We start from the raw sequence: 25,836 nt of genomic DNA, 5'->3' as shown, positions 1-25,836 counted from the left end.
ACAACCCTCAAACCAAAAACAACTCTGAGAAATGTTTACATTCTTCACCCATGTTTCCCTTACTTTTATCTTCTCTACTTAGGACATACAGTACATGAGAGTCAGCAGCAGAGCAACAAAGGAAGAAGAGGCAGGGCTCAGGTTTGTGGTTTCAGGCAATGTACAACCAACAATCATGTGTTGTAAGTATTATTAGAAATAGAAACATCAGCAAAAACTATTGAGTTTTCATTTAGTGATTTCACACTTCTAGTATATTATAGGCAGTGTGACCTCAACTACACTAACACTTTATTCACTGTGAAGCTGAGTTTTCAAGGCTGAATTATCTGGAACTTTCTTTGTTGTGTACAACACTCGTTAAAGGTCCGTTCACCTCAAAATTCAAAATACATATTCTTCCCACAGTGCTATTAATCCATCTAGGTTGTTTTTTGGAGATATCAGCCGTAGAGACGTCTGCCTTCTCTCAAACATAATGGCACTAAATGTCACTCAGCTTGTGGTGCTCAAAGCACCAAAACATACATTTTGAAAAATTCAACAGTAATATCTCTTTCCAGAAAAAGTTTCATGTAAGAACTACTTTCTTGCTTCGATGCAATCTACTGGAAAAAAAAAACTTATTCGCAGATCTGGAGCTTTTGATGAAATCACAGTCTTTTACAGATAGATTTTTATATAAATTCACAAATTAAAAGGGGCAGTTCACCTAAAATAGAAGTTGAAAAAAAGTAATTCCTGCATTAACCTGCTCAAAGAAAGGTCTGTGGATTATCTTGAGTAACTGGGGTATGCTTTCGGGAAACAGACATTGCTACTGAGTCGGATTTTTTTTTATGTAATATTTTTTTGGCGCTTCAAGCACCATAAGCTGAGTGCCATCTAGTTCTAATATATTCGAGAGATGGCAGACATCTCTGTGGCCGACATCATGAAAACTAAGCAACTCACACTAAAACAATCTACATTGATAAATAGCACAACAGGCCAGAAGGAAAATATGTATTTTGGATTTGGGGGTCAGCTGCTCAAAAATAATTACAAACTATGAAATGCATTTCTCACATGGTTGGTGAAGAGAGACACATTTCTCCAGTCCTCATCAGGAATGTTACAAAATGGTGGATCTTCAGGAGCTGCTGCAGCACTGCAACAGGAAATGAACTCTGACATAAGAGCTATGGACCTTGGGGCCCCTACTGCATCCTGGGAAATTATGGCACTGAGAAGAGAAATGACCCATGTCACTCCCATGAAAAACCAACTCAGAGCTAAATCCATTCACATCCCCTAAAATGGCACAAGTGGATGTATATCTTCACAGTCAGAGCATCCTTTTCTGATTGCCTCTAGATTTCAGGTGATTCATCGCTAAGACTATTTATTTTGCACAAATAAATGTGTTGTTTGCCCAACAAGAGTAACAATCAGAGTAACAAGGTCAAAACCAGGCCAACACTGAGACTGGCAGCCTGTTGGAAATCGTGGTCTGTCTTTCTTTCATACAGATGGACCAACCAGCACCACAATAAAGACAGCCAACAGCAGAAAGAAAAGGGAGGGGTGGCGACAGAGAGACTGCAGGCAGTAATAATAAGAATGACAGTGCTACCATCCTAAAGATAGCAGAACACAGCACCAGTTGGCTCGGACTGCTTTGGGTGTGCCTTGTCTATCGGTAAGATCCATCTTTCCCTCCGACGCCGCCGTTAGTAGCCGCCGCTCTCCGTTTTATGGCCGTTTTCCCAGCCGTGAGACAATAGCATGGGCATCATTAGCTAAGTGGTGGCTGGATGACAGGCGGTGGCGCTGCGATCGATAACGGCAGGCTCGGCCATCCACAGGCTGAGCAGTGCTTACTCATCAGCCCTGGGCCTGCATGAGCCCCAGCCTGGGCTGGGAAACTGGGACCGGGCCAGATAAGGGATGCGGAGGTGTCGGGGGCTCGCCAGCCTGTGATAACAAATGGCTATGAAGAGCCACCTTATCTTCTCACCTTAAAGAGGATATGATGTCCACTGTCACACAGCTGCCTAACGGCCAGAACCACTCTGACAGTTATGTTATGAGGGTGAGGAGGGGTCAGCCACTGTTAGTCACAGTGTGTGCATGTCTGTATAGAGTAGTATACAGACTAAGGATGTGATGATAACTGTGTTACTGCAATACCATGGTCATGTGATACTGCAGGGTTGAGGTCATTGTCATCATCACTGAAAATTTTATTTTAGAGCTTCAGTTTAATATCATTAACAGAGAAAAGCAGGAAATCTCCATATTGAGTGACTGAGAGGAGCATTTTCTGCTTTTACATGAAAAATCTCATTAATGATTAATCAGTAAGTAAAACGGTTTCATATTTTTGTTATTTCTTACCACTTGCCCAGTGGGGTAAGCTAGATTTACTAGTCCGACATGGCATTGTACTACCCCAGGCAATCCTTATTGTTAACCCTTGAACAACAGCTGTTTTCAACACAGAAAGATGGATTAATAACTACAGAAGAGATTTGGTGCTGGATTCATCATCATGGATTTATTTTACCAGGTCTCCAAAAAGACACAGCAGTTCAAGGCTGGATTACAAAGTTTCTGAAAATGGACAGATCACACAGGAGCTAAAGTTGTGGAGTTACAATACTAGCGTTAGCATTAGCTTAGTGTTAGCCTTTAGCCTAAGCTTACTTTGCAGCTGAATTCCTTCAATGCTTCAGCTGTTGGGAAACAACAGACAAGGAGCTACACTATTCCTTTAACAGAATCCTTCAATAAAGTCCAATAAAACATAACTATTAAGGCAGTCACATTAAACCACCATCCTGCAGGAATACATTGCTTTATCACCCTGGTAAGAAAAAAAATCCATACCATTACAGCCCTCATACAGACATTTTTCAGACCATTTAGGTGTCCCTATGACCAAAAACAACAGTTGCCTATTTCCAGAGTTTCAAAGTTGAGCTGCATCAACATGAATACTAAACAATAACAGCCGAGTAATGATTTGCAAATGTTAAAATGCCCGGGGCAAGCTCCAAGTTAGGAATACCTAATCACAACATTGCAAAAAAATGTCCCCTGTCAAAATACAAGGGTTGTGTGTGTCCTTGTATGTGCAGGAGAGAGACAGCGTCTGCACATGTTCACTGGGGAGATGCCAAAGGCCACCACAGCAGTGGCCAGATCCCCCTGAAGTGGCATCTGAGACAAACGTCTAGTGACAAGGTGATGCCCTTCCTGTGTCCTTAACCACAGCTGACAATAACATCGCACTGCGCTCCAAGGGCAGTAAAACTAAAGGATGGTGGGAGCCATGGGAACAGAAATAAACAGAAAGAGAAATATTCGATGAAAATGTGTAAAAGACAAAGAGAGAAAAGAAGCAGAGGGGAAATAAAAGCGATCAATGGAAGAGGAGTTTGGGAAAGACTTGGGGTCAAGTGAGGTACTTTCAAAGGCCTCTGTTTGGATGTGCAGGCCCTCTTCCCTTCTCTCTCCTCTCTACTTCCATCCTTGTCTTTCCTCACTGTTGCTTATCAGTCTGTGATTAAACCTGCCAACTTTAATTAGAATACGTTAGAAGTAGAAAACCTCTCTGCCTCCCACTCTCCACCTCCCTCGTCTCTGTCTGAGTGCTGCAGGTGTACCAAGACATTTCCAATAAAGTTGTCAGAACACCAGGCAGAAACAGCATGTAAGAGACACATTGATAGATGGACAACACAAACTAAACATCATGTTCCAGGACTGCCAATATGCATTAACCATGAGCAATAACGTGCACATACCTACACCAAATCTTATTATACGGCTAATGTGTAAAAATTAAATTAAAATGCGAACAGCTGTAGTTAGACACAAAACCTATTAATTTCAATAACAATGCTAACAGAACAGTTTGAGCAGAGAAGAGGAGCTGAAGTGAAGAAGATGCTAGTTTTCATTTTTTCTAAGTTGTGATATTATACCTGACACGAGCGTATTAAAGCCAGTCTTCACAGATAAACACCCCAAACTCAACGTCTCTCAGTTGCTGTTATAGAAGCTGTTTTTCCCCTTTTTCAGAATGAAATTAATCTGACTGATGATGCCTGTGGAAGTATAAATAAAATGTCTGCACAAGGTGTCCTGTTGACATGTTCCACAGTAGGTAATAAGAAAGAAATTCTCTATCATACGCAATGTACTAGACATGCATTGAGTGCTTAGTACCATTATTGCTCGATTCCTGAGCCTCCTACTGAACCAACAAGTTGGATCAGAATATACAGAACTACTTCTGCAGCTATTAAGCGGAAGAAGGTGTGCCACCCTCCGTACCTGCCATTTACAATGGGAAGTGTGTGTATAGACATTATGAAAGTAGAAAGTAACTGGAAAGATCATTTACATGACAGACTATCACCTGCATAAAGGAAGTGTTTCAAACACAGCTGGCTTGTTTAATCTGATCCAGCTATTATTCTGATTATGAGAGGAATACTAGACATGCCAGCAGGTATAACCAGGTCCAAGCATCCACTGCAACAGGGAACCAAAGGTGCACCGTCTCAAGCAATCAGAAGGACAAAGCAATCACTGAGCAGGGCTTAAACAGCTGTTTTATGAAATAGCCAAACAGATACTGGATTTTAGAGGATTGCAGGGCTCAACAATGATTAACTGCCTGCTTGGCCAGGGGAAAGTAACGAGTCACATTGGGTTTTTTTTTTTTTTTTTTTACTGTCATACCACTTTCAATATGCAAGAATGTTAATTGCTTCGCATCTATGACACACTGTCCCCTTGTTCTGATGAACTCCAATTATATTTTCTTTGAACATACTCGCAATAAAGTCTAATTTGTGACCAACTTGCCCATCCGAAGAGGTGAAAGAAAGCAATATCATTGAACATGAGGATGAAGTTTAAAAAAAAGCCAATAATGACATTAATTTTTTCGTCCGACCTGGGTGTATTCATGAGCTTGTAAGTCGTAATGTGGAAACAACATGGATGCTACAAAGAGAAGTGTTGTTGCACTTGTTGCAGCATCTGGGTGATCGGTTGGCTCAGACTGATGCTGCATTACAGACAACTCGGAACTCAAAAATATCCTACCTCCTTCTAGAAAAAAGTACAATTGAGTGCCACTGAAAGTCAAAGTTCCTACTCATAAACAAATCCAGATATCCAGAATCCAGAAAAAATACTCCTAAAATTGTCAGGGTCAGTCAGTTTTTGTTTACTTTGGGCATTGTGCTCCTGGAATGGTTTGAGGTCATAAACTGGAAATTTCAACTGGGAAATTCCAACTTCTGACATCATCGTGAACACACCATAACATCCCAGTGAAGACTCATGCTGCTATACAATTATGCTGAAATTATCTGAAGTTTTATCTTGCAAATAAGATTTGTCCCAGACTATGTGCTGCACCGGTACATTCACTAAAACTACTTAAATTTTGCTTTACTTTATTGCTGGGTCACTCTACATGGACAACAACAAGAGTTACAACCTAATAATTATTACAAATAATCTGCAAAAATATGTACATGGGACTATGAATGAACATAACAAACTATCATTTGCCAAAAAAATGTTTCCAGCAGCATTGGCTAGTTTATTCTCATCAAGGTGCTAACATTTTTCTGGATATTATTCTGAATAATAGAAGAGTAAAAAAGGCTCAACTGTTGCTCTCCTCTGAATCTTCCCCTCACCTTTGACCCTCCACCCTCCTCTTCTCCTCCACCCTATCCACTTCTCCTGGCCTCCCATTTCCCCCCTCCACATTCACAACCAGCCCTCGTAGGTGGACTTCCTACAGGAAATTCAGGGGCGCCATGAGAGAGAATCTCCAGAGAGAAAGTCAAACAATGACACACAGGGACTTCTCCTCCTGACTCCAGCCCAATTTAGGCAATGAAGTCTGGAGAAGAGGGCAGGTCAGCACGACAGGTTAAGACAAAAATGAAAACTACTGTGAGTGTCGGGTTGGTGTGGGAAATGTGTGAGTGTGTCCACAGACTGCAAACATGCTCAACGTTATCCTTTAATGTGTGTGTAGGTGGATTTCAGGGCAGTCCGTCTTTGTTTCAGAGGGCGAGAGGTTGCCAGTGTCTACAGCCTTGTACAGTCAGCGTAAACACTGACTCACCCAAAAATAATCAAAGGCCATTAAAAGCTTAACATGATAATGTAATGGAGTATGTATTTATGCACGACAAACCTCAGTCCAATCCACAAAACTTAGTAGAACATTAAAACCTGTGTTGGCACGGTGCATGTAGGTGGTGCAAACTTTCTGTGAGCAGCAGAAACCGACCTATTGAACTCGGGGCAGTGGCCTCATTTCATTGGCAGTGACTCAATCATAACATCTTATCTGCGGACATGCTGAGTCATGGAATTCAGCCGTGGCCAATAGCCAAGCAGCAGGGTTACTTATGGCTGTCATTGATTGGTTGATCCCTGAGCACAAAGCTGAAAGGGCACATACCAGGAACACAGCCTGAAGCACAAACTGGCAGCAGTTTGCTTGCGCTTTGCTTTTACACTCACTCCCATTCTTGTAGCTTTTCTTTTTTTTCTTCCTCCAACTGACTACCAACTTTGTTGGGTCACTCTCTCACTGCACTTCTCCCCTCATGTTCCCTCTCTACGGCTCTTTCAAATTACCATAGCCCCATTACCCCTGTCCCCTCTGTTGTGTAATTGTATCTGAACTAGCAGAGCAGGGCCGTTCACGTCCAGAGGTCACCATTCCTCTGTGGCTTACATCCTGGACCTCCATCGCCATGGCCACCGTGCTTCCAAACAGTGTCACTGACGATTTTTTAGTAAAGAAATATTAACACCGGTTCAAACTATCTCAGCAGAGCCCTACAGAGCCACCATTCAAACCATTAATCATATCTAAATCCCTTACTTTCCACTAGCATTATCCATGCTGGTCCATTAATATTGCATTTGTATTGGAAAAGCAATACCATAATAACGTGGGCTTGGAATAAAGAGCAAATGTAATCTTTATTACCAATTGATTTCATTTAAAATTTTTTCCTAAGTTCTAGTGTGAACCATTAGTTAGAAAAGGCTCTTTGCTAGCTGTGTATTTCAGCTGTATTTGGACCACTATGTATTTTGTTTTTTAATGTACCTTCCCTCCAGGGATTAACTGACTATCTATCTGTCTATTGTGTGGGGATACTGGTGATATTTTAAATAATATTGTTCCTTAAAAATAGAGCCCTACCAATATATCTTGTCTTTTTTAATTTAGCTAGAAAATGAAAACACATTTCAGTTGAAATTACTACTTACAAACGCAAGCTGAGGACTTGCCTGCATACAGCTGCTTTTAATTCTAATGCTTTTAATCTTAATTTCTTTAAATCAAACTTATTCTAACTTACTTTATTGCCTTTAACTGGTGTGCCTTTCATTGTTGCATTTTTTATTCCATGTCCCTTTGCCTCTTTGCTTTATTGTTTTTATTCAGTTTCTTCTAGCTTGCTTTTATTGTTTTTTATCATTTGTTTTGAAGGTGTGCCTGTGTACTCTGTAAAGCACTTTGGGTTGCCTTTGTGTATGAACTGTGCTATATTAATAAATTTGCCTTATCCTCCCTTGAATAATACATTTCAAGTTTGAATTTTGCATGCCATAATTTGTATGCCCATTAAGTGTGACCATAATTCATTTTTAAAGGGGTAGTCCAGCAATTTTACGAGTAAAAGTCAATTTACTAGTCGTGGGGAAGAATGCACAGCCTGTAAAATCAGTTCTGTAATGTCTTCTGTAGAGCCCAACCAATATATTGGTCTCTACTGGCATCAGCATATATGTTGTCCATTATGCACCTATATGAAAACTTTTTTTTTTCTTCTTTTTTTTTTTTTTTGACAGAATAAGACAGATTGTTTTTATTGATTTACTTTATGGGCAGCATGTTGTATATTTCTGATCTTTTTTTTCAAAATGCAGATTTATTACTGACCTATATTTTGCTATATTTGCGTTTTTTATTCATGGTTGCTTCAAATTATTAAAAGAAATTGCTAAACTGACTACAGAATTAAACTATTAAACTGTTTTGATTATCAATTAATTGTGAAAGCTATTTTTCATGCAAATAATGGCAGAACATGCTTATTTTAGCCTCTTTGGCTTTTAGACTGACAGAAAAGACATTTAAAGACATCACCTTTGACTGGACTGACATTTTAAAGGCACTGCATCCCTACATTAACATGAATTTTTTTGCTTTTTGATAACTGCTAAAATAAATAATGCATTTTGTCCTGGTGACAAGTAAAAATTAACTTTGGGTAAGTAGATTTTTGACCCCTGTTTATGCTGAACCCTGCAATATATTAATATTGTATTTATTTATTTTTTTAACTTCCTTACATCAGTACTGCTCCCAAAAGTCCAGTATCTGTCAGGCTCTACTTAAAAACTAGGCACAACCACCCTTGCTGATTTTGGGGTCAGTTCCCTCATGCATAATTCGTCCATTCAGCATACAGAGTGAAACTGGCTCTAAAACAGAGCAGGGGCACACTACAGAGGCCTTTATATCAAGCTGTCCCCATCTGCAAAATCTGTAATGAGCAAGGGAGCTGAAACAGTGGGGAGAGAAGGGAACCTCAGTTCAACTGAGGCAGGCACACTTTCTAATGGAAATTCAGATACAATCATCCCAGAATGCACTTCTCTCTGCCTAATAATCGGCCACTAGAACAAGGCAGCCATTGAGAGGAGAGTGACTGTAATCTGGTCCACCAAACTCCAAAGCTGCCCGCTATAATTAGCTCCTTTCTCCATCAAACACAGGCTTACACTGACTCACAAGCAAACCTCTCCTGTAATACAAGAGAGAGGAAGAGATTTAGCGAACGGCACATTTTCAGAGAGGAGCAGGGGGGAATTTTCCATCCTCGGCATACGGAGTCGCCCCACATTGACAGGTATGCTAGCTGTGAAATCTGCAAATGAGCAGGTGAGAGGCCATCGTTTCATTCAGCGGCACAGTGGATTCTGGAAATAAAAGCCTATCTTGACATGGAAATAATATGGTACGGGGCAGGTTTTCAAATAGAGTAGTATTACAGAAACACATCATTCCTGATTTAAATAACCGGCCCACAGCTGGGCTCACTGATTTAAGGCATGTTTCACACTAAAAGGCTCAAGTACTTTCCAATTACCTTTCCCATTTGATTACCTAAAAGTCAAGTGAGGACTATTATAATTAGACTCAATATGAGGAGTAGATATCCCGTCCACACTAGGTGTGTTTACATGGACCCTGATTTTCCACAAATGATTAGAATAATAGCCCAATCACAACCACTTCAATCAGAGGAGACTGGCCTGGTCCAGGCGGATCCAGCCCGGTCAGAAGGATTTTTCAATTGCGTTGAGATGGTGTAAACCTTTGGTAATCCATTCAATAAAAAAATATTAGCACCTAACATTATACTATTAGAAGCAGAGAGGACCACCAGCATGGATGCTAGGCAATGTACTGTTACGGACAGAGTCAGCAACGAAATGTATTTTAGCCACTTGAAAAAATGTCCACCTAAAAATGTTTTATATTAGTTGAAATGTGCGTTTTATTCAGAATATTTTCACCGTTTTACGTTGCTGTCAGGCAGCCTTTCCTGACAGGCAGCTGCCGTTATAAAAGCCAAATATCACTCTCTCCAAACCAACCAGACTCCACAGGCGAAATCGGCAACTTTACAGACCACAGGATTTGCTGGTCCACCACTGCCTTGATCTGTTGGTTTGTTTGTGTTATTGTGTGATTTCTGTTAATCCAAACTAACCTTTTAGAACACTAAAGTCATACAAATAAACTAAGGAGTCAAGGCAGCAGTAGACCAGCAATTCCCATGTTCCACAAGGTAAAATTACTGATTTTGCCCGTGGAATCTGGTTGGTTTGGAGAGAGTGATATCTGACTTATATAGCAGCGGTTTCCCATCAGAAAAGTCAGTCTGACTGCAAAGTAAAGGTGTGAAAATATTTGGAATATATTGATAAGTAAATCATATAACACTATATCTGATAATACGAACTATCCCTTTAAGCACTGTAGAAGGTCTTGTTGCAAACCTTTCAGCCATTGAGGCTCAAAATTAGTTGTTCAAACAAGTGTTTGAAAAGATGAACAAAGACACAATCCACAGAACACTGACCAAATCAAAAACGTTGGAAAAGTTTGTTTTAAGAGGCGGAAGCACCTCTTCTTCTGTTATGTTTCCAGAAGATTAGACGCTTCACAGCAGGTGGAAACACTTTGCCCATGTCAAAAATGTTATTTTCCAATTAAATGCATTGGGGCATGTCAAAACTCATCTCCTCAAATCACTTTTTTGTGTCCATGTAAACAAGTAAGTTGAAATCTCTAATCAGAATTATTTCAACCGGTTATTGTCCATGTAACCACAGCTACTATTTCTGTGGAAAACATGCCAAACCCTGTTTATCTGCCCACAGAACGCGGGGCAGAATCTCTCTTCCAGTGCCCTCATCAAAAGGATGTATCCGCATCTCTGGCCTACATCCTGACGAACAAAGCCTGCCCTCCTCTAATCCCAGGAACATGTTCTAGCCCAGGGACTCACAACACGATCTGCAGCCCAGAGGCACAGACAGACAGGCAGACAGGGGTGAGTGGGTATGCTGGTAGCTAACCTGCTGCCTGGGCAAATGGCACGGCTATTAGGGGGAGAAGAGGCTTCCTGGAGAGGTGTGACTGCACTGCAAAGGGCCCAATCAGGCAGAGAACAGAAGTGCTGACAGCTGCTAATGCATTTACCTGAGAGCAAAGAGACTGTCTTACCAAGGAAACCGTGTGTGTGTGTGTGTGTGTGTGTGTACTTCCATGGCATGGCCTTTCCAATAAGGTTGATTGAGATCAAAGAGACAGAATCTCAGTCAAAGCACCACCAACAAACGCAGGGTTATGAGTCAACTGATTTGCTTAAAGGAACAGTTCACCTCAAGATCAAAAATTCATAATGTTTCCTCTGGCCTGTAGTGCTGTTTATTCATCCAGACTGTTTTGGTGTGCAGAGTATTGGGGATATCGACTGTAGAGACGTCTCTTTCCAAAAATCATGATCCAGATACTCAAGATAATCAACAGACCTGTTTTTACCAGTTTCATGAACTATGTTCCTATTTTCTTTCTAGAATCTGGAACAGAACCTTTTTCTTCCTGCATTAGAATCTTTCTTTCATTCTTCATTAATCTTTTCAACTTGTTTTGAGCCCTTCGGTCACTGAGGTGTTGGACAGTCCTTAAAGGTATGGCTCAGATTATTTGATGTAGAGTTGTACTAGGAACTTATAGTCTATTACCTTAAGCAGGTGCCAGTTGGTACGGCCCCAGTTTGGGGAAGCAGAGAAGGGTTTCTTTTGTGATGGGAAACTGCTGTTACATAAGCCAAGTACTACCCTCTCCAAACCAACCAGACTCCATAGGCAAAATCAATAATTTTACCTCATAGAAGACCCAAGTTCATGGTCTACTGAGGCCTCAATCTGTTAGTTTGTTTGTGTTATTGTGTGACTTTGGTGTTTTAAAAAGGATAGTACAGATTCACCAAAGTCACAAAATAACAAAAACACACTAACAGATCAAGGCTGCGGTAGCCCAGCAACTCCTGCATTTTGTGGGGCAAAATTATTGATTACGCCTATTGAGACTGGGTTATTTGAAGAGAGCAATATTTGGCTTATATAACAGTGGTTTCAAAACCGTTCCCAAAATTATCTATATTAATAAATAGCACTACACGCCAGAGAAAGTATATGCGCGTATTTTTGATTTTGGGATGAACTAAAACCCACAACCTAGCACCGTGTATCCATTATCAAATGACTTAAGTTGCTTTTTTGAATGTCCTCTCTATGTGTTGGTGACACAGCAGTACAGGCCACAGCCCTTGCTGCTACGCACTTCTGTCACAGCCCATATCACAAACCTCCACTGACATTCACCCACTTATCTCACTCTCAGAAGTCTTTCACAGTCAATCTTGAACCAATGTTGCAGCTGCAGGTAGAAAGATCACTTTTAAAATGAAAGTCAAGTCAGTGCAAGGACTCTGACAGAAAGGGAGTGGCTGGCAGGGCAATGACCACTTTGCAGTGGCAGTGAGATTAAGCCGTGACACACCAAGCCGTGACTAGTCCTGGCACAAAAATAGATTAATGGTTTTATTATCTTTGGGACACCCTAATAATAAGGCGATCTGCACCTTATCTTACAAATACATAGGGGTAGATATGCAACATCCAGACAGGCAAGTTAAATATCCCCACCTGAGATATTTAATTAGTGGAAAAAAGCTTAGACATTCAGTGTATATCCTGTCAGGAGTTGAGTTACCTCCCGGCAGGGCGTACACACATTATCTAAGTGTGTCACCAGGAAGCCTTGTACATGCATGCAGCTTTGATGTTTGCAAAAGTTAGTGGGGCATTTAATAAGAGAGAAAATAATTACTCATGACAAAAGTTTCTCATGTTGTGACCTAAATCTGATGAAACATGCCAAATCAAAGCAGAGGCAGCTACACGAAACGTCAAACTACACAAAACCTCATTTAGAATTTACTTAATTGTTCATTTTAAACCAGGAGATGATCAGCACATGAATAAAGAAGCAAAATATGCAGACACAGCATCAAACAGCTGCTTGACAGTCCAACCCAAACATCCTATTTCCCCTCTACCAATTGAAAGTCCTTATATTAAGGCATACAAGGGGAGGTTTCTCTAGACCTGACAAGAAGACCAATGCATTCCAGGTGTTGCTGGACAAACAATTTTAATGTTTGGACAAGATCCATTTTTATGACCTCCCCTTTTCTCCTCTGTAAACTTCCCATTTAAACACGCTCAGCTGTAAGCAACATGAGAACAGGTTTTATTCTTTGTAGGCCATGCATCATCAGTAGAATAATCATTATTATTATTACTAAAGGGCTTCAAATCACACCAGCCCTCAGGGGGACTGGGGTTGACTCCCAGTTTCTTGTTATTCGCAGCACTTCAAATCAACCCAAGCTGCAATGTAGGGAGAGGTAAACGCCTTAAAATGTCTTTGAACTCATCATTTTGACCATTCTCGTGCATAATTTGGTGTAAAAGCTGATTATCTAGTATATGTGTACATACCATAGCATTCCTCTCTCTCTCCAGCAGCTCTCGTCCACTCCTTTCTTTCTCTCTCTGCTCCTCTGCGACTCTGAGCCGGTGAAAGACTTTTAACAAAACAGACAAAAACACTTCCTACAAGCACTCACATCGATCATTTTCCGCTTTTTTCAGTGAATCTGTCCAGTGCTTCCCACATTAAGTGCTCATTTTCATCAGTCTGAAGTTTTCACATGCATATCTCTTGTCTCCCTGTGTGAGCACAGAAGGATAGAAGAGGAAAAACAACTCAATTCTCGTCAGGAAAAAGAAAAAAAAATGCTGTTCAAACTCCAGTCTTTTCTCCACGGCTGGAAACGTCTTGCCAGTGAGAAAAAGGGGGAGGCGTTGGAAAGCAGCGCTGTTTCGGTGTGTTTTTCCTTCTTGCTTCAACCACCACGTTGTTTTGACCAATTATTATTTCCTTTGTTGTGTCAAAAATAAAAGAGTCGGTAGGAAACGCGAGCAGAAGCTGCGTCTTCATGTAACAAAAGCGCCGCTTTTAGAGAACAGCAGCTCGTCCCAAACCGCAGTTTTCCTTTCTAACGTTGAGCCTCTTACAGGCGAAATGTGTGACGGTGTGTTTAAGTCTATTTTTTTTTTCTGCTTCCCAATAATGGCGGACCTTCTCCCGAGCATCTCCCCTCCTATCCACACAGAGAGAGAGAGAGAGAGAGAGAGAGAGAGAGAGAGAGAGAGAGAGAGAGAGAGAGAGAGAGAGAGAGAGACTCGCCCAGCGGTTCATGGACACAATTACAAAACACACACACACACTGTTTATGAATATTATTACCGCCGCTCATCACTACACATGACTATTACATAAAAAAAAAGACTCACTAACTGTATTTTTAAACATCCTGTAATATGGAGGACCATTTCCAACAAGAAACTTTCATGAAATATTGATTTTGTGTCTTAAAATAATGACAATCTCTTAAAATAATTAGAAACTTTCTCAAAATAACGACTTAGTATCTGGAAATAATGAGAAACTTTATCAAAATGTTGAGTTAGTATTCTAATGTTATGACTTAATAAAAAATATTTAAAATATAATTTTAAAAATATTATGTTTGTGCCTCAAAATCATGAAAAACTCTCAAAATAATCTCTTAGTGTCTCAAACAAATTAGCAGCTTTCTCATTTGTATCCTAGTATCTTAAAATATTAAGTTTGAATACATAATAATAAATATATAAATAATGAAGACTCTCAAAATATTGAATTCATACCTCAAAACAATGACTGAGGCCTACTTATCTCAAAATAATGTAAGCTTTCACAAATGAATGACTTATAGTATCTAAAAATGAGTATCTCAAAATAAAAAGAATCTTTCTCGAAACAATGACTTAGTGTCTCAAAATATGATAAGCTTTCTTAAAATGATTAAAATAATTAGTTGGTATCTCAATATAATGGAGCAGTATCTCAAAATAACAAGTTAGTATCTAAAATAATTACTCAGTATCTCAAAATATAAGAAATGCCCTCAAATCATAAGATACAATCTCAGAACCGTGAGATTTAGAATCTCAAAATAATGACTTAAATATCAAAGTCATTATTTTTAGAAAGTTTTTCATTATAATAACCTACAAGATCTCCTTGTTTTGATCACATTGGCAGAAAAAAAGCTTCCATATCTTAAAAAGTGAAAAGACATAATAAAGCAAAAATACAAGACTTTTTTGTCTTTACTTTTTTTTGGTAGTTTAATTAGATACATTTATACAGACCTGGAGGTGTGTTAGTGGAGAAATTAATTACCTAAAATAAAAAAAATATATAGCTGTAATAAACACACACTATGATATACACAAACAAAAAAAAAAGGAAAAAGCAAAAGGTGAGTAAATTGTGCTTTGAAAACAATTTTGAGGTACTTGAGTATTTTATATTGTTATTCTGAATTTTGACACAAAGATTTTCATTTTTACTACAAATGTTTATTGTTTCAAAGATCAGTCTCCTCGATTACTAATAATATCTATCCATATCGGCCCTGAAAAAACATATTGGTTGCTCCCTATTACAAAATACAATGGATTGTTATTTTTTTCATACTTGGGCTACATTTGTATTCTTTTTATGTGCAACATATAACATAAAGAGGCCAGGCACTATCACATCAACATCACAGACATTACAAATTTTAGACTTTTTGTTTCATGCAGTACTAAAGCATTCAGGAGAAGAGGGTAAAGGTAAAGATGGAGGAGATAAATCAGCTGCCATTTTTATTTTTCACACACATATTATCCAATTTGTCCATTTCAGGGATCTCAAAATATGACACACATTTATAGATTAAAGCACACAGCATGTGTAAGGTAGGCTTCACCATGACCAACTACAAAAGTAAAATGCTACTTATGTCAGTATATAGTCAATACAATATACCAATCTGACAGGGGTCTTATTTTGTAATCAGTACTTTTGCTCTTGTACTGTGAGTGCATCTGCCCTTCTCCTTAATGAATATCTCGGTTTACTTGCTTGTTTATTTCAGTCTGTTGTGTTGCGACACTGTTTCCGAGCTATAGAAAAAGGAATGTCTTCATGTCATCATGACTGTAATTAATAGACTTTATTTTGGTCCATTTGCCCTCTTGCCCCCATGCCTCACACACCACTTCCTCTTACAGCTAATCTTTGTTTCCATGTACAAAGTCAAACATTTGTCATCCTTTAACAGATTTTATTATTCTGTGGCTATACGTAAGGGATAATAGATTTGTTCTGCATTCAACTGAGGTGTCCCCTAACCTTATCCAGCAGCACAGAGGGAAAATATCTATACTTTTCCTGAGGAAATCAATCCTCTCAAAGGTTAGTCTTAATTACAGTATATGTGTTATTCCCTGAGTCATCCACTAAAAGAGTTGCAAAGATGTTGGCTGTCCTTTGATGACTTAGCCACTAAATGATAAAAAATTTAAGCTCCCAAAGTAGATTCCAGCTCTTTTTTTCCCAGAAAGACAATGCAATTACTTCCACGTATTTGGAGAAATGCCTGCAATGTTGTACAAGACAACTGTCTGTACTAACAGCTCAAACAGATGTTTAGTGTCTTGCACTGGGACTTACTTTCTCCTGGAATTCTGCTCTCTCTCCCCGTTAGTCCTTCCGTGAACTTCCTCAAACATGCAATTCCAATCTGGTAATCTAAACTGTGTGGGATATGAAAACAAATACCTCACAAGCCTGTAAAACTCAATTTATTGATCTTGAAACAGCATTTGACACTTTAAGATATATTTAACACTGAAGCACTGCACACTGGAAACAATTCAGACATGTCAGAAGCTTGTTTTTTTGGGTTACACTTGAGGTAAAGGCTGTTATAATATTAGCCAAACCAGGGTTGGGAGGGTTACTTTTAAAATGTGCTCTGATACCTGTTAAAAATGTACCCAGTGATCTAATCCAAGTATCACAATAATAAATTAATGTAACTTGATTACTTTCAATTACTTTTAGATTACCCCAATACCAAATATGGTTATTTTTTTTAGCCTATCATAATGTTTTATGCTAGTTATAGGTTTAGTAAGTGTTTGTCCAGCTATTTTTCCCTTTGTTATGCGTGAATGCATACTTAGATTAATATATGTAATTATGCACATTTTAATGTTCTTTAAGTCTGATTTTCACACTCCATGCTCAAAGTTCATGGAAACTGCCTTGAACTTACCCACACCATCATAGCCACCAGTATCACTGCCTACAGTCCTAAAATATTTTTCAATACTAGCAGTAGTAGTAGATATTGACAGGTTAGCTAGCTACCTGTATTTCAGTGTGGCTAATTTTAGCATTTTGTCTGTGTCGCTAACATTAGTGGTTGATCTGTGTATCTGACATTAGCATTACTTGTAACATTAATGTTAAAGGCTTATTTGAATTAGATGTCAAGTTCTTGGATGATGACAGCATTTTCACAGCTAAAGGAAGAACTTATTGTATCTTACTGTACTGTGATGTTATTTCTTTTTCTGATTTAAAGACAAAATAATGTCACAATTTTATTGGTCTTTATTTGAAAATATATTTTAAAATTGCAATCCTGCTAATATTCCCCATTTTTACTAAATGTATCTGTAAGCCATTACTCCAAAAGCCTGGGCAAAACAAATGCATAAATTGGTAAGTATTGCAGGTTTATCACTCCTTCATGAGTTTATAAAGTGCGCTGTGTGTGCTGTGACAGTTTGAAATGTGACCCACCATTAAATACACGGCCGGGCAGGGTTCAAGGTGCACTACTCTCCGTTTGAATAAGTCCACAAGCTTCTGTCCAATCACATTAGCCACTGTGTTCTCAACAATATTTGCATGACCCCAATCACACAGAGCAAGATTAGCAGGGGTCAAAGTTTCGGCAGAATAATCTGCCAATGTTTCACATCCCTTTATCCTACCACTGTTTTCCAACATGGGCTGGGCCCTCTCATAAATTTTTTGTTCATTACTCTACTGTATTATAATATGACACATATTTGTGCTTTTTTAAATTCTCATAAAGATGATCTCATCTGTTGTGCCTTTTATTACCCTTTCTGGACACACCGATGTCAAAACACAGCTGCAAATATTATATGGAAGAAAAACTCTATTGTTTACTCACTGGTTGGTTTTCCCTTTCATTTTATTTCTTTTCCCTATCCCACCTCAAACCTCTCTGTATTTGCAGCTGAAATATTTCTGGGTCCCAAGGGCAAGCACATTCCTTCACTCACAGTTGTGCAATCCCTGACAATCACAGTTCCCCCATCCCCCTCTGACTCCCTAAACGCCCAGAACAAGCTCAGAGAGGCAAGCTGTCCAAGCTGTCTGGGCAATGTTCTGTGGTGAATTGGCTGCCCAACCAGACCAGTAAACAAACTCTGAGCCCTGACTCTGCAGAAAACAACCACAAATGATGTAACCTCAAGAGGCTGGAAATATATATTGCTACTTTTTCATCCTGTTTTGTGTGTGCAAGTAATTCTGAGGTGTGTCACAAATGTGGCACACCTAACCACACACACAAACACTCAAACACAATTGTGAAAATGTGGCTAAAATATTATTTTTAAAAATGTAAAAAAAAAAAAGAAAAGGGGGGGGCATATTATTTTACATGTAGTATGGTTAAAAATACTCCATGTGTTTCATATAAGACAACTTAATGACAGAGAAGTCTGATTGAGTGTCATATTAAAATATTCTGATGTTTGTCATCCTTATCTATCTTCACATTTGTTTAAATCATCGTATTTAGTAACTACACACCAAAATGTATATGCTACATAAAAACAAGTGATGTCCCTTTTGAGGTCGTGACTAAAAGATAACCTTTGATTTGCGCAACTATCGCGAGATTTGCACTCGTTTTGCTGCGTGTACTTTGTTATTAACTAATTACGTTATAGAACGTCACACGCTGTGGTTAAAATCTGAATAGGTTTATGGCCAGTAAACGTTTGATTAGAGTCGGAGAAAAATCGTGTTTTGGGGTAAATTAATGAGTCTCGCGAGATGTTTTGCGGGTCTGGGGTTCCCTTCTACACACGACCCACTTTTGCTTCTCATGTGATCCAAAAAGACTCTTCGAAGGGAGGGACGATGGTTCTTGAAGTGCCGTATCAATTCCCATTGATTCAAAATGTGGCTGTAAAAACTACACTCCCACCATGCAACGCAACTGGGCATAGTGTTTCACTTCCTGTTAGCTCGGCGAAGATAGCGGACGAGCGGTCGAAGAAATTACTGATGTATCTATGTGAAATCGTGGCATAATTGTTCAGGAACGAGCTATTTTGAAGCCTCCAAGGTCCATTTTTAGGAGACGACAATGGTAAATATGCCACAGATGAACATTGTTCTATTTTCTTCTCATAGTAGTAGCACATTACCGCTAGCTTGCTAGCATCTGAGAGTTAGCTGGATAACCTCTTCATTCAGTCAGTGGACGTTAGCTGGTTAGCCAACTAACTTACCATAGCAGGCTAAAGCCACAGATGTTGAAGTCACGATGTTTTACCACAGACACAAACTAGCACTAAGCTTAAATATATTACACGGCAGTAATTTTGAATTGTGAAAGGTCTTGCACAATCACGTTGCCAAAATAAATGGGTGTGGTTCAAGTATTGCTAGCTTTCATGTTAGCTAAAGCTAACGCTAATAGTAGTTAACAAGCTAACGTTACATCTGATGTCAACGTATCTACACTTTGTTTAGGGAGGATTTTTGGGTATTGAGTAATAATTTTATTTTGCCAGCACTGACTTATAGTAATACTAGATATGGTCTCATAATGGTGAGCAGAAACTGGACCCCACACAGAAGATGGACTAGATGTAGTCCACAACTTATTTTATTTATTTATTTATTTTTATTTATTTTGATTTTCTTACCTTCAGTGATTTGTATTTGTACTTGCCAATTCTTGATCTTGATGACATTTGCGCAGTTTTAAATGATACTTTCTTGGAACTTTTTATGTTTGTCAAATTTGTAGTTTATAATGCAGAATGGAAAAATACTATTGTTACAGTTAAATGAGGGCAGATAACTACTGCTCCATAAAAAGATCTATAATTTTTCATGTTGGAAGATATTAAGAACTTATACTGTAACATTATAAAGTATTATATTATTACAGCTAATAGCAAACAAAGAAACATTAGATAGTCTGATTTATGATTTGTCAAGTATTTCAGAAGACTATTTTTGTTGTAATCTGATTTTAATCTCTCTATTTTGAATAATTTTCTTTCATAGATCCGCTTCATCCTCATCCAGAACCGAGCAGGGAAGACACGATTGGCCAAATGGTACATGCAGTTTGACGATGATGAGAAACAGAAGTTGATTGAGGAAGTACATGCTGTGGTAACTGTCAGGGATGCCAAGCACACCAACTTTGTGGAGGTATGGGATTAGTCAGTATTATATGTGTGAATGCATTGGTTGGATGGTTCTTTTTTCCTGGGCGGTTCTGTGACATGTCTAGTTATGTTCCTTTGTTCAGCTAAACCAAAGCTTTTTTCGAAATTCTATTAAGTGCCACAGTATAATGACTAAAACCACACTGTGTTCAAAAATCTCTGTTCTTGCTACTTTACAGTAAATAATTGGGTGACTCATATGTGACCCACATTACAAGCATTTTCCACTAGCTACTTAAACAAATCATAAGTCAGCTTTCTAAAGCAAATAGAAAAAGGAGCATTACAACACTAGGGACAACAATAGGGTCTTATTCTAAAAAATACAAAGTCAAAAGGATAGAAATCCTGGCCTGTTGATCTGTATTATTATTTATTTTGTTATTAAGTTACTTGAAATATACTTGATGTGTTTTACCTGAAAGCTGGGAAGCCTAAGGCCAAGTAAAGCTTCTGTTATTGTCATAATATGAGAGACAAAGCTGCTAAGAAGCTTTTTGTGTGTTGTTCTCACAGTTCAGAAACTTCAAGATCATTTACCGGCGTTATGCTGGTCTGTACTTCTGTATTTGTGTGGACGTGACGGATAACAACTTGGCATACCTCGAGGGAATCCACAACTTTGTAGAGGTAACTGACACACACAACACATGATATATGGACTGAGCAAGTGAACTATGATGTACTTCTCATGGTCTGATTGTTTTCAGGAATGTCTGTTAACGATTTCCTTCAAAATTTCCCCTCCTGCGCTGTCTTGTAGCCCTTTAATCTCAAACCTGCATTCTTGTGGGAAGTATGGACTGGAGACATTTAGTTGAAATAAATGGTTTATTATTCAGTATTTAGGTTTATGGGTGATGCACATTATATTGCGCCAGAGGGTGTATTTCACTAACTGTATGATTTCGCAATGGTGTTTAAATGGCCACAATAAACATCACATGCAGTATTGTCATCAGTGAAACATGGATTATCAGATTGGTGCAAGGACAAAAAATGAGTCACAGTTTAACAATATAGGGTGACTGTCTATGTCAGTACAAATTCCAAAACACATTACAGCAAGTTTCCAAGTTCATTTTACATTCTTATGTTCAGGCCAGGGTGTGTCATCATTGACTTTGATCAGGGTTAGATAATGCCAGGTCAAGTGATGCTGGAAACAAGCCTTCAGCACTAAAATAAAAATTGATCTCTAATAACAAACTTAGTCTGATAGCACCTGACTGCACAGACACTGAAGTAATAACTAAGGCTAATAACAGCCTGCTCAAAAAGACATGCTGCTAGTAGCAACGATATAGTAATGTTAGATTTGGGAGCTAGAATTTCTATAGTGTGCAGACAGTTTGGTCAGATAAAAACTTTGCAGTTGCCTAAAAGTGCCTGTGCCAACTACTGTATGACCTCTTTCTGCACAGTTACCTCCCATCAGTGCTCATGTTGGTCCATAAGGTGCTACTGACGCAAAAACAGCAAACTAAAGGCATTTCTATATGTTGTGCTACTCATCATTTCAAATATTTGTTTACTAATCTGATACTGGGTGAACCTTATTCTATTTTAGTAGTAGATATTGCACAATTAAACCTGGCTGAAGTCTTTTCATCAGTGTATAGGGCTGGGTATCCTTTAAAAAATACAATACCAGTACCCTTAAAGTGTTAAGTCATACCAATACCAATAGAGTATTTCCTTTGATAGTTATTTTTTATTAATGATTTTTTTCTTTTTACTTAATTTGATTCTCATCATGTTGCATGGAAGAAAACACATTGAGAAAGTGTTAAAATTATTATGAAATGTGTTAAACACCTGTACAAAAGATGAAACAGGCATGTAGCGCCATCATACATTTGAATATTTTGGTGGCATACCAGTTGATACCTTAAATGTATTGAATACTGATACCCAGCCTTACCAGTGTGTAGCAATAAAGAAAATGTGTACAGTCATACTTAAAACAGCAGTAGAGCTCAGTGAAGTGGATTAGTCCAGCTACTTTCACATGTGTATTAAGAGAAAAGTGGTTTTGTAATTATCTCGACTTCAACATTTTCAACAGACAAATTCAAGTCAGGTGATCCAGGATGTTTCTTTATATAATCTCTTTGTGAACTGAGTCACAAGGTTAAATACATTCAGTATAAACTGGTATCAGCATCAGCGTTAAAAAACTGTGATAGTGTGGTTTTGATGAAACACGAGACTTCCAGCGCTCTGATCAGGAGCTGTGTGACCTGGAACTGAGGACACATCAGCCTGTATTGATCATTGTGTCTGTCACAACATAATTTGTCCTTCACATGACTGCAGTGCATCATTACCTGCCTCATAGTATACTCTGTGTGGCACATAATATCATCATGCTGGTGTGTCTGTAGCATAGTTTATCAAACACCATAAATCCAAGATATAAATTTCATACTTGCACAACAGCTTTTTCCTACAAAGCTGATAATGTAACAAGATTTTGCAGCTCCTTTCTGCAAAAGATATTTGTACCAACTTGACAACTGTGGGAAAAGATTTCAGGAAGGAAGAATCTGTATTTTTGAAAGATTTTCCCCGTAGTATGCTGCCTTCAAAAACATTCATACCAGCAGTCTGCATGAAATAATTAAACTAATAAACTCCTAACTCATTAGTTAACTAATTATTGTATTATTTGACTGAATCATAACTGTCCAATTATTATAAATCTTGGTGATTATGTGGAGGCATTAGGCAACTCAAGTGCATCTTGATCCATTACTTAGTGTGTGTAATTGCTGTGTACTGGCATTTTTCTTTTTTTAATCACATTCAGTTTTATAAATCAAATAGTACGAACTGAAATTGTAAGATTAAGGTACAATCTACTGTTTGTTTTTGGCTAAGGCAAACGGTAGACCATTTTCTATCTAGAACTCTCAGGAATGAAGGTCATTTACTGTAATGTTTGACTATGAAGGAATGCATGTAAGTGCACTGTAAATTCACAGAACGCAGTCTTGAGTTTGCACATGACCATGTGCTGAAGGAGAAATAACCAATTTAAAATCATTATAGAGCATGTTTTTTTTTTTTTTATCAGATTTTTGTCACTACCTGTACTCACAGCAGGACTTCAAGGTGCTCGTTTCAATATTCACTTTCACAAATTCTCAACAAGTGGTCGGTAATTCTGCTGTTGAAAATTACACTATATCACTGCTTAAAATGGTCTCTTGCAGAAACCAGATGAGAGGAGAACCCCATCAATTTTAATTTAGCATATTTCAGTTGGATGTCCTTGTAGTGGAAATCAGGTTATTACATGGTTGTTAAGTGGATTCTGGTGCTGCTACGGTGTCAGTTTATTTCTGCAATAATGCACCACATCAAGACATACTATTACCATACATCAATATGTCTTCTCAAAGTAGACTATTTGGTTATCTCCTGGTTGCTCTCCAATTGAATTTAAATTCTTTCTTTCTTTCTTTTAAGGTGCTGAATGAGTATTTCCACAACGTGTGTGAATTGGATCTTGTGTTCAACTTCTACAAGGTAAGGACATTGTAAGAGTATTTTTGAGACTTGTGAGGTTTTCATATTATTTTACCAACACCTTGATCAGACAAAAGGAGCAGAGGAGTACAAAAGGCAGATGAGAAAACATTTCTTTCATTACAGTACCATGGCAACTGATATAATATTCACAACTTGAGCAGTCATTCAGTATGATTCATCCTATTCTACTTTTTGGGGGGATGGATATACTTCTGTCATAATTAGAGATGCTAATATTGCCAATATTGTCGGACAATATAAGGAACTTCTAATTTTATATTATTTATCTCGGAGGTGGGACCAAGTATCTGCAGTGCAAGTCCCAAGTTCTCTTAAGGTTGTCAAAAGTATTGATAATTTTTCAATATCATGTTTTAAAAACAATACAGTAATAAAATTTGACAGTATTGAAATGAACTGGGTGCTCATTCAAGACCTCAGTTCAGCCTTTATTGTCCTGACTGAAATTTGGTTTGAAGCACAGTAAAAACAAACAGTGTTCAGCATGGTGGGAAATTAACACCAGTCATCAGCCAAATGATGGTAAAATATGAAACACAAAATAATGATTTACTGTTGAGTGGCTGGTGGATTTGAACATTTTAAAAAATTGATTTCAGTGAGTGAGTGAGTCGCAGTGTGTGTCTGAACAAAGAAAAACAAAGAAAAAACTATTTTGTTTTCCTTGGATTTCTTTTGCAGTGACATTGAAACAGGTATTGCTTGTTGTTTTTTACACTGGTATTGTATCAAAGTTTTTGAGTTGTGCAGTTGTGACAACTCAAATCTTTATGACAACTTTGCACTCAAGTCAACTTTACGTTTAGAGTGTGAAACTCTATGATGAATGTCATAATGTAACAGTGGATTTTCAGCCTCATGGATTTAGAAAGCTACTTAGCTGTTAAGCCAGCGTTAGCTAAGCATTAGCTTGCTAGCTATGTTAATATTAGCATCAACTTCACATTTTTGTGCAACTTCCATTGTTGAACGAAGTTGGAAGTTGTGTGTCTCTGTCTGTAATCGGCCTGCATGTTTTTCAAGCTGCAGTTTGTCCTTTTTTGTTGACTACTACTTGTAGCTTTTGTACAAGAACACAATTATCTTTGGTATAATTTTTTCCAGCTGGCGCTCAGTAGTGTAACATTAGTTCTTCATGGTTCTCTGCTGCGACTTGATGCTGTTGGATTGATTAAAAACAAAGTGGGTCCTGGAAATTAAGTGTTGACTTGCTGGGAGTGAATACAGTTAACATTTATGATTCAGGAAATGAACAGAAATTAATTAATTCCTGGATTCACTCTTTTCAAATAACAATAATAAGTAAATAACAATAATAAGCTTTGGGCTTGGGGACGATTATGTCATGTGACTTGAGTCCACACCTCTGACTTCCCTCTTCTTCCCATCCAGTGACGTACTGCTGCTCTGTAGCCAAAACTTTTTCACACACTCAGTCACCGTTTTCTCTCAGGTGTCTGGAAAGGAAGGCTGATTCATCCCGTCATACTGTACATGTCCTGTTCATTCATGTGTGGTCATGTTAGCCCGTGTATTTAGTCATCCAGTGGTTATTTTTACATTTTGATGACACAGAGGTGAGGTTGGATAATGATGACCACAAGTTAGATGACTTATTATTGTATAGGACAATTTTCCAGGAAACTTAAACCCTTTCATAGTTAGGGAAGAAGATAATTCCACTTTGGTTTCAATTCCTTCCAACAATGCTACATGTGGTTTGTGGTATTTACAGTCTATTTTAGTCGTGAATTGTCTTAATCTTCTAATTTCCTGCCCTCTAATGTCCTTCCTTTGTCTGCACTCCAAGGTGTACACAGTGGTGGATGAGATGTTCCTGGCCGGAGAGATCAGGGAGACCAGTCAGACCAAGGTCCTCAAGCAGCTTCTCATGCTCCAGTCGCTCGAGTAGAAAACGGCCAGCCATCTTTCCCACAAATCTGCTGCCCTGCTACCCCTTGTTCCAGTGGAAAGGACCCCCTATCATCTGCCTGCCTCTACAGAGCAGACTTCACTCCTTTCAGAACTTCAGGAGGCGGGGGGGGGGGGGTGTTTAGAAATAGAAATACACAGTATTGTTTACATATGGATATATAATACGGAAGTAAAATTGACCTGTTTTTCATA

General features: G+C 38.5%; 2 protein-coding genes across 2 annotated transcripts in view; one reads left to right on the top strand and one right to left on the bottom strand.

Moving 5' to 3' along the window:
• Positions 1-13,862, bottom strand: part of arhgap35a (Rho GTPase activating protein 35a) — a 94,451-nt gene extending 80,589 nt beyond the window's left edge. Inside the window, exon 1 of the mRNA XM_084716909.1 lies at positions 13,192-13,862. The gene's annotated coding sequence lies outside the window, so the exon portion shown is untranslated. The remainder of the gene's footprint in view (positions 1-13,191) is intronic.
• A 5,032-nt stretch (positions 13,863-18,894) lies between these two features.
• ap2s1 (adaptor related protein complex 2 subunit sigma 1) lies at positions 18,895-25,836 on the top strand. The gene is made up of 5 exons (XM_084716908.1): positions 18,895-19,055; positions 19,985-20,134; positions 20,668-20,781; positions 23,626-23,685; positions 25,520-25,836. The coding sequence occupies exons 1-5, from the start codon at positions 19,053-19,055 to the stop codon at positions 25,619-25,621; spliced, it is 429 nt and encodes a 142-aa protein (XP_084573034.1). The 5' UTR covers positions 18,895-19,052; the 3' UTR covers positions 25,622-25,836.

Source organism: Lutjanus erythropterus, chromosome 4 (genome assembly GCF_056507025.1).
Source record: "Lutjanus erythropterus isolate fLutEry1 chromosome 4, fLutEry1.hap2, whole genome shotgun sequence".
Classification (NCBI taxonomy): Eukaryota; Metazoa; Chordata; class Actinopteri; order Lutjaniformes; family Lutjanidae; genus Lutjanus; species Lutjanus erythropterus.
Note: the sequence above shows the minus strand (reverse complement) of the source record. Positions and strands in the feature narration are given on the sequence as shown.

Coding starts and splice junctions, on each gene's coding strand:
- ap2s1 (XM_084716908.1), top strand. Junction 20,135..20,667: donor AGCACACCAACTTTGTGGAG/GTATGGGATTAG, acceptor TTGTTCTCACAG/TTCAGAAACTTCAAGATCAT. Junction 20,782..23,625: donor GAATCCACAACTTTGTAGAG/GTAACTGACACA, acceptor CTTTCTTTTAAG/GTGCTGAATGAGTATTTCCA.